Below are 8,769 nucleotides of genomic sequence, written 5' to 3'. Positions count from 1 at the left end.
TTCCCTTGCTTTCTCTATAATCCAGCGAATGTTGGCAATTTGATCTCCAGTTCCTCTTCCTTTTCTAAATCCAGCTTGGACAGCTAGAAGTTCTTGGTTGCTACGTGGAGGACACAACTAGCGTCTAGGTAGCCACAAAAAGCAAAGGCTAAGTCCCTCTTCTCTGCAACCTAGAGAGCACAACACAGATTGATCCGTCCCACATGTCTTCTCAGGGTGACGCCCTAGCCCAGCCTCAGGACTCCAAAGCCTTTCTCCCTTGGGTATTCCAGCCCACAGGCTCCCTACGTCCCGCCCATGCTGCGCAGGCGCAGACACCACAGAGCGCCCACTTGACGCACATGCGCACTCCGGTTCGCTGTTAGACCAAAAATGGCTGCAGCAATGCGCGTGGCGGTGGCCGGAGCCAGGCTCAGTGTGGTAGTGAGAAGTCTCCGAGTCGCGGGGCGCAGCTTGTGCACCCAGCCCGTATCGGTTAACGAACGCATCGAGAACAAGCGGCAAGCTGCACTGCTGGGAGGAGGGCAGCGTCGCATTGACGCGCAGCATAAGCGAGTGAGTCTTAAGGGAGTCCAGGCCAGCCAGCCCGCCCCCAGCGGTCGCAACCTATCACAGCGAGCGCGGCTTGCTGCGTAAGAGGCCTCCCAGCCAATCGACGCGATGTCTTGAGGGGCGGGGCGGGGCCGAGGATGTTCACCTTGTGAACCTGATGCCTTTCACTGGGCAGGTAAAACCAGGACAAGCACTATTGTGCTTTGTCACTGTCTACTTTCTCTTTGGAATTTTAGACGAGCCTGGCTGGGCTTCAGCGGCTCACTAGTTAACTTTGGACAAGTTACTTATTCCCCCGGAGTCAGTTTATTCTTAACAGAAAATGGCAATAATTCTTCCCTCATAATCTTAGTGGAATAAGATAATGAAACAACGATAGGCACGGAAAAAAAAAAAAAAATCTTGCTCTTCTCATGCCCGGTTTAAAAGTGGTAGGAGCTTTTTGCCCCATCATGGAAGCAGGAAAATCAAGACATTTGGCAGGGGAAGTTACATGGGCAAACTTTCCTTCACCTGGGTAGGCGTGTGGTTTGTGTAGGGAACTTGTGGAAACTCTCCCCCCAATGCCAGCTGAACCTCTTATGGGTCTCAGAGTACATCGACCTGCTTGCTGGGTAGGAAAGGCCCCCTAGGAAGCAGGTGTTTGGTTTTTTTTTCCCCCCTGGGGTTGCTCAGGTCAGTCTGGGTGTTTGGTTGAAGTGAACAGCTCAAGCACTGCCACCCACTGCCGGGGTTGCTTCTGTGGATCATTTTAGTAGCAGGAAAAAAAATTGAGGCCCAGATCAGTGACCTGAGCCTTGAAACGAGGCTTGCCCAGTGGGGCCTGGACACGTGTGAGTCTGGATTGGTGTGCTGGAAGAGTTAAATAACCAACCTGGAAGGCACAAAAGTGAAATTCTTAGAGATGAAGGAGACTGAGGCATAAACTCACAAGCAGGGGGGAGGTGGAGTCTTCAGTGAGGAGATTTGCACCAGCCCTTTATTAACCTTAAATTGAATGTTGATTTAGATGTTGTAAATACCCATTTGATAAGGGCCTGAAGGTGACAGTTCCTTTCTGTGAGATGTAAATTTGGTTGATAGTGTGTGGTGCCAGGAGTGCCCCCCTGACCCCGGGTGGCTGTGTTTGTGAGGGAACTTCAGATCGTCCTTTGCAGAGGCCTGTCGGTGCTCTGTGCACTCTTTCTGTTGGGGTCCATGGCTCAGCCCCTCCCTGGATCATCACCCCAACCATTTCCAAGTGATCCTACTGGCTTTAGATGTAACCCCCAGAATTTGCCAAAGCTGACTTAGTCAGGAGGCTGACTTAGTTTAAACCTCTCATTCCACCCCCTTTTACACAATTTTTGGACTACTTCCATAGGGTAGATTTCCAGAAGTGGAATTACTAGGTCAAAAGATCTGAATATTTTTCAGCACTGATATATATTGCCCAATTGCTTTCCTGAAAACTTATTTTACACAATAGTGTGGAGGATTGCCTTTTTGTGTTAATATGCAATGCTAGCTTTGGTCTCTTTCTTAAGGGGAAAATATAGCTAGTTAGAGGTGTTTTTTTGTTTTGTTTTCTTTTTTTAACAGGGATGGTGGGATTCCCTATAGGAAGTCTGTGAACCTGGGAGTATAGCCGCAGATGCTTTGCAAAGCCTGCTTTCGTTTTCTATCTCCTCCTTCTGCATTCTTCTTTTTATTGACCCTTGGGTGTCCAGTAAATGTTTGTGGAACTAGTTATCTTTTTCCAGGGTCAGGCTCTCCTTAACCCCCCATTTGTCCTCTCCACCTTTTCCTCCTACTCTTTTTTTTCACAGTTAGTGGCTCCTGGAGCAGCTGGTTTGCCCTGATTGCCTTACTGGCTGAATTCTACTGATAACACCTGTCTCTTTGGCAGATTTGTGGACTAGAGAGAGGGCTTTCATGTGGAGTGAAGGCAAACCCAGTCCTCCTGGCCCTCCCGTGAACACTCCTTGCCTACTGACTTTGTTTGTCATGACATTGCTGAGTGATTTTTGTTGCATTTTAGGGAAAGCTGACGGCCAGAGAGCGGATCAGTCTCCTGCTAGACCCTGGAAGTTTTGTTGAGAGCGACATGTTTGTGGAACACCGATGTGCAGATTTTGGAATGGCTGCTGATAAGAATAAGGTATCTGTTCACAATGGTGCAGGCCTCCAAGTTGCGCTTACCAGCTGTGGCCCTGCTGGTCTACTACTAGATAATGAAGTCCTGTTGGGACTCAGGATGCATTGAAAAATTTCAAGTATCAGGTTCTGGAATTGCAGAAGTGCCTCTTGAGAAGCACTGTTGGGGCCTCCAGGTTCCCCACTCCCCTTTGTCTGCAACTGACGGAATGTGGGTGCACTGCTCATGCTTTGTGCAAGGTGACTGGCCCAGCTCCCAGGGCTCTGGTGTGGTTTCCCAGTTCTCGAAGTTGTAGAATGACAAACTTAGAAGGAAAGTTGAAAATGTCTTTTGATTGGGTTCTGTTCTGCCTAGGTACCAGGGACCCCTAAAGGCTAACCAGTCACCTCTTTGACATACTTTAAGTTTATGCTTTGGAGTTTTGGAGGTCAGAGTCACCGACACCTATTCTTTCAACTGGGTGTTCTCCAAGATGCACAGAGTTTTTTGGACTCACTGGGTCCATTTTCTAAAGGTCCGTGATCAAAGATTTGTAACCTTGGCAATAAATTAGCCAGCTCCATTTGATTCATTAGGAACCACACAGTGACTGTCAGAATTCCAAGCAAAATGCTAGGTTTGCCTTCTTAAGGTTTGGGGGTTGGTATGTGGCTTTGCAGAAATTGCCATGTTTTTTTGTATGTCCTCTTCTTTCCTCTGAGCCCTCAGTAGTGACAGCCCTAGGGGAGTCTCCTGATTATTCTACTTCTAGGAAGGATACAGTGCTTTTCATTTCTGGTGATGAAGCAGTAGCCCAGTGCTTGCTGTTGCAGAACTGAGGCAGGGAGGAGGGGATTCCTTCATGTTCTGTATGAGGGCATTGGGGTGGAGTCTTTTTTTAGGGTGGGATCTTTCATTGGGGCATAATTGCTAGATTCATGAGAGAAGTATTTGAATTTTTTTTTAAAATATGGAACGCTTCACAAATTTGCGTGTCATCCTTGCGCAGGGGCCATGCTAATCTTCTCTGTATCGTTCCAATTTTAGTATATGTGCTGCCGAAGTGAGCACAAGTATTTGAATTTTTTAACCTTTATTTTTCTGTTTTTCTGGTAGTTTCCTGGAGACAGTGTGGTCACTGGACGAGGACGAATCAATGGAAGACTGGTTTATGTCTTCAGTCAGGTATTTTCTACTCTAACTGGCTGAGCTTTCCTTGAGGGCAGAGCCAGGAGCAAAATGTTCTTTTCTTTGAAAAGAAAACAGTTCTGGGGAAAGAGTGCTTTCCTATAGTTGGGGCTTGTGAGGGAATTATTATTATTATTATTTTTTAGTACATATGTCCAGAGTATTGTACTATGTGTTTTTTTTCTTAGGGAGAAAGAGTCCTTAGTCTGTTTGGGGGAGGATCATAGAGCAGTAGTCTTGTAAGTGGTCTTGGGAGACAGGAGTTTATCCAAGTGGGTGAGATTCCCCTTGGCAGATTGGTTGTGAGCTGGGAGGGCTGCCGTGGTCTGGGCAGTGGATGCATTTGGGCAGAGGGGAGTTGACTCTCAGAACCACAGGTCCTTTTGGCTTTCATGAATGTGTTCAAGCAAGTTTTGTTAGGCTGTATCAAGACAGATACAGTTTCTTCACATGGAGACCATAGGAGAATGTGGTAGACAGAATAGTGACAGAAAATCCTAATCCCTGAAACCCGTGAATATGTAATTTTACCTGGCAAAATAGAATTAAGCTTGCAGGTGGAATAAATGTTACTAATCAGTTGACTTTAAATAGAACAGCTTGGGTTATTTAGGTGGGCCCAGTGTAAGCACAAGGGTCCTTAGAAGTGGAAGAGAGAGGCAGAAGGGGAGGTCGGAGTAAAGCTATGTGAGAAGGACTCTGCCTGCCGTTGCTGCCTCAGAAGAGGGAGGGCAGGGCTTGTGAGCGGAGGAAAGCAAATAGATGGTCTCTAGAAGTTGGAAAAGATAAGACAAGAGATTCTCCCCTGGAGCCTCCAGAAAGGAGCATAGCCCTGCTAACCATGATTTTGGCCCAGTGAGACCCATGTAGGACTTCTGAATTACAGAACTGTAAGGTAATGAATATGTATTGTCTCTAGCCATTGAATTTGTGGTAATTTGTTACAACAGCAATGAAAACTAATGCAAAGAACATGTTGTATACTATTTTTTTGTTTGACTTTTTTTTCCCCTCCACTAAGAGATGGGAATATATATATAATTCTAAATATTCAGTTTCTTTTACAGATCTTAAAAGTAGGGAGCTTGTTTAGGAACCTAGAATGTTTTCTGAATTTGGTAGTAAAATAATTATACTTGATTATTTTAAAATTTAAACCATACTAATTTGCGAATAGGATTACTTTTGAAATATTTTAAAACTTTTTTATAAATGAGTCTACCAAATGCCTGGCTATAAGAATCATATCTTTTTTTTGTCATTTAGGAGAGCTAGGCAAAAAATTGTACAGAAGGAACCATTAGTAAGATAGTTGGAACAAAGAAGGTTATTGTGCTTTTTGGGAACAATGTTCTCTGAACTTTAAGCAGATGCAAAAATTCATTGAATTGATACTTTGAGCGTCTCTTCTGTGCCTGTTTGGTGGGAGTGTGGTGGAGGTGGAGAAGATGAGACAGTTCTTGTCCTGAAGAAGCTAATCATTTTGTTGATGGAATGGGGCAGAACAGGAATGGCTACATCTACAGTGAGGTTCTGGGCTAGCTCTCAGGACGTGGAAAGATCATATTTGAATCCAGGAAAGCTTTAGGGAAAATGGGGCATGTGAAATAGGCCCTGAAGGATACTGAGGGGAAGAATGATGAGCAAACTTTCTTATAGTGATCCCCTAGATGTTCGTGTCTGCAGGCCTTTTTTCTAGGAGGAGCGTTCGTTTTCCAGAGAAGCAATCGCAGTCTTTTGTGTGATAATTGGCTGTAGATGTGTTCCTGGGGGAGGGAGGTCAACATTGGCTCATCATTCACTGTACAGACTGGAAACCTCACCTGTTTTCAGCCTTGTCTTTGCTGCCTGTAGTGGTGGGGATTGTGACAACAGCCCTCTGGTTAGGTTTCTTTAGGGAGTAAACGTCCTTTCTCCTCTCCAGGTAAAGAAGAGGCCCTGTGGGGTCTAACTGCTCTCAACCCAGACTTCCTGTTAGCCCACTTCCCACCACACTTTCTGTGGTTCCTGGGCTGTCCCCTCCTGAGGTTACTCCCCACACAGGTGTGGAGGCTTCCATTTGCTCCAAGTTAGATGTTCTTGTGTGTTCACTCATTTGTTCACTCTCTCGTCTGCTGCTGTTTGCTCTTCCTTTTTTGACCTCATGGGCTGAATCTGTTATGAATTTTCCACTATCTTTTTGAGGGGGTTTTAGGAAGGAGGTCATTCCTACAGAAAGCTTTTTATATCAGAAGGTAATGAAAATCTAGAGGCAAGAAGAAGCAGTGAGGACTGCCATTCACTTCTTTCATCTCTTTTGTCAAAACAGCAAATATATCCTAGTAATAGAAATGCCTGTTTGACCTCCATAGAATCTGATTTTGGAGGTTAATTCTGTATGAAAACTTATCCTTTCCGCAGAGCTACAAATCTTTCTTGTAGGTCTAGTTTTTTAGGAGAGCTAGGTCTTTTGCTCTTCACATTCCATGAACCCCTTTTAAGATATTCTATTCACTACTTACTCTGTGGAATAATTTAGAAGTCAGACTTTTCCCCCAGTCTTTTAAACTTTTGAAAATGCTTTAGAAACTTCAAAGTCTGTGAAATTTTCATTTCCTCCTCCTAGTATGTCTTCATTTCTGCCTACATTACATATTTTTTTTATTTAGTTGTTTTCTTTTTAGGATTTTACAGTTTTTGGAGGTAGCCTGTCCGGAGCACATGCCCAAAAGATCTGCAAGGTAAGTATGTAATGTTGCAAAACAAACTCAGTACTTTCATCAGTTACATGGGGTGGGTCAGAGGTGTGCAGGATGTGGTGCTGACCTGAAGGTTCCTTCAGTCTAGGGCAGGAATTCTTAACATTTTCTGTAACATGGATCTCTTTGGCAGTCTTGTGAAGCCTGGACCCACATTTTTACACATGCATAAAATAAAGTATGTAGGATTAGAAGGAATTAAAAATATTAAAAATCACATGTAATATATATGCTTCCTTATTTAATGTGTTAAATAACAAGATTTAGCAATGGATAAACTCTCGTTTCAAAGTAGGTATGAATGAAAACAGTATTTTGAGATTATCTGCAGGAACTTTAATGGGACATAAAAATCTGTGACTTCTATTTATGATAAAATCACAGATATTTCTAATACTTATGTGGTTAATAAAGATGTAAGATTTTCCCATCCAAGGTCACAGACTCCTTGCTCTAAGGGTCCAGGTTCATAAGCCACTTTGGGTTCTTGGGACCCCAGGTAAAGAACCCGTGGTCTAGGTGGAGAGTTCAGTTGCTAAAAGAACAGTGCAGGGATTACATGATGGTATTTAAAAACCTCTGCTAGAGATTAGATGCTCTGGAAGTGAGTAATAGTGTAGATCACATTTGGAGAGTTTTGGAATTAAAGGTGCTGTGCTTAGTCGCTCAGTTGTGTCCGACTCTTAGTGACCCCATGGACTGTAGCCTGCCAGCCTCCTCTGTCCATGGGATTCTCCAGGCAGGAATACTGGACATGGGTGGCCATGTCCTCCTCCAGGGGATCTTCCCCACCCAGGTATCAAACCCAAGTCTCCCACATAGTAGGCAGATTCTTTACTGTCTTAGCCACTAGGGAAGCCCAAAGGGAACTATGACCCGTATGGGAATTGAACCCGCAACCTTGGTGTTACTAGCGCCACACTCTAACCAGCTGATCTAAAGGTAGACATTACTTAATAGCTGGGTGAGTTTCCCTGTGTAACAGAACGCCTGGCTTCTCGATGTGGTCCTGTCATGTGTTATTCCTGAGACCTTGGGCCAACCACTTCACTTTTAAACCTTCCTAATTTTTGTTTTCTTACTGCCTCTGTTATGATGATTAAATGAGATAATGGAAGTGAAAGTACTTTGTAAATTCTCTAGCACTGTTAAAAATGCTGCTCATGAGGCTGTCAACTACTGACCTGTGAGAAAAATCTGTCTTGTTGGAAGTAGAAGGCCTGAACCTGGGCTCTGCTTAATAAATGGGTCCACATTTACTTTCACAAAATACTGCTTTGGGGGACTTCTCTGGTAGTCCAGTGGCTAAGACTCCACGCTCTTGATGCAGGAGGCCTAGGATTGATCCCTAGTTTGGGAACTAGATCCCATATGCCACAACTAAGACCCAGTGCAGCCAAATAAATATATAAACACTAAAAGAAAAATATTGCTTAGCCATTCTGTCTTCTATCAGTTATTTCGAAGGAGTAATCGGGAACAAAACTGACTGTTGAAAAAAATATATTACAGCCTGGGCCTCTGGCTCTAGAAATTGCCATGAATAGTCTTAGCCTCTGCTAATGGGACGTTCTTTTGACTCTGGGCTGCTTGGGGGTCTTTAATCAGCCCTTTAAACATCTGATTCTGTCTTCCATGAAGGTACCCAGTCACCATGGGGAATGAAGCCAGTGTTACCAACTCCTGTTTTGAAAAGTACACTCAAAACATTTTCTAGAAAACCACTGTGGTGCTTTGTAAATATGGTTTTTCATAGCAAGATCAGTTGTCTCACAAACGATTTCTCTGCTGTCTCAGATCATGGACCAAGCCCTCACAGTGGGGGCTCCAGTGATTGGACTGAATGACTCTGGGGGTGCACGGATTCAAGAGGGAGTGGAGTCTTTGGCTGGCTACGCAGACATCTTTCTGGTGAGAAACTGTTCAAAGAGAATCAAAGAGTACAGGGCTGAGTTCTCTAAGCTGTATGCTGGTTGGAGCTTCCCTATCTCACCTCCTTGTATCCTGTGTCACTGGGGGTGGATGAAAAGTGAGAGAGATGGGAGTTCCCTAGAGGCCTAGTGGTTAGGGCTCTGCCATTGCCCAGGTTTAATCCCTGGTTGAGATCTCGAAAGCAAAGTGCTGCAACAAGGGGAAGAAAAACAAGAGATGTGCAGTGGGGAGGATTTTCTCCCT

General features: G+C 44.4%; 1 protein-coding gene and 1 non-coding gene across 3 annotated transcripts in view; one reads left to right on the top strand and one right to left on the bottom strand.

Moving 5' to 3' along the window:
• Positions 1-323: 323 nt before the first annotated feature.
• The window catches only part of PCCB (propionyl-CoA carboxylase subunit beta), a 93,486-nt gene continuing 85,040 nt past the window's right edge, over positions 324-8,769 (top strand). The window contains exons 1-5 of one of the 2 annotated variants that reach the window (XM_043474337.1): positions 324-555; positions 2,573-2,692; positions 3,785-3,853; positions 6,520-6,576; positions 8,392-8,505. In XM_043474337.1, coding sequence (XP_043330272.1) covers positions 373-555; positions 2,573-2,692; positions 3,785-3,853; positions 6,520-6,576; positions 8,392-8,505 — 543 coding nt within the window. In that variant the 5' untranslated portion in view covers positions 324-372. The remainder of the gene's footprint in view (positions 556-2,572; positions 2,693-3,784; positions 3,854-6,519; positions 6,577-8,391; positions 8,506-8,769) is intronic. The other variant, XM_043474338.1, reaches the window with a different exon arrangement.
• LOC122445601 lies at positions 3,633-3,739 on the bottom strand. The gene has a single exon (XR_006270569.1). It is a non-coding gene; the product is annotated as a U6 spliceosomal RNA (small nuclear RNA).

The sequence above is a fragment of the Cervus canadensis genome, chromosome 7 (genome assembly GCF_019320065.1).
Source record: "Cervus canadensis isolate Bull #8, Minnesota chromosome 7, ASM1932006v1, whole genome shotgun sequence".
NCBI classification, from domain to species: Eukaryota; Metazoa; Chordata; class Mammalia; order Artiodactyla; family Cervidae; genus Cervus; species Cervus canadensis.
Note: the sequence above shows the minus strand (reverse complement) of the source record. Positions and strands in the feature narration are given on the sequence as shown.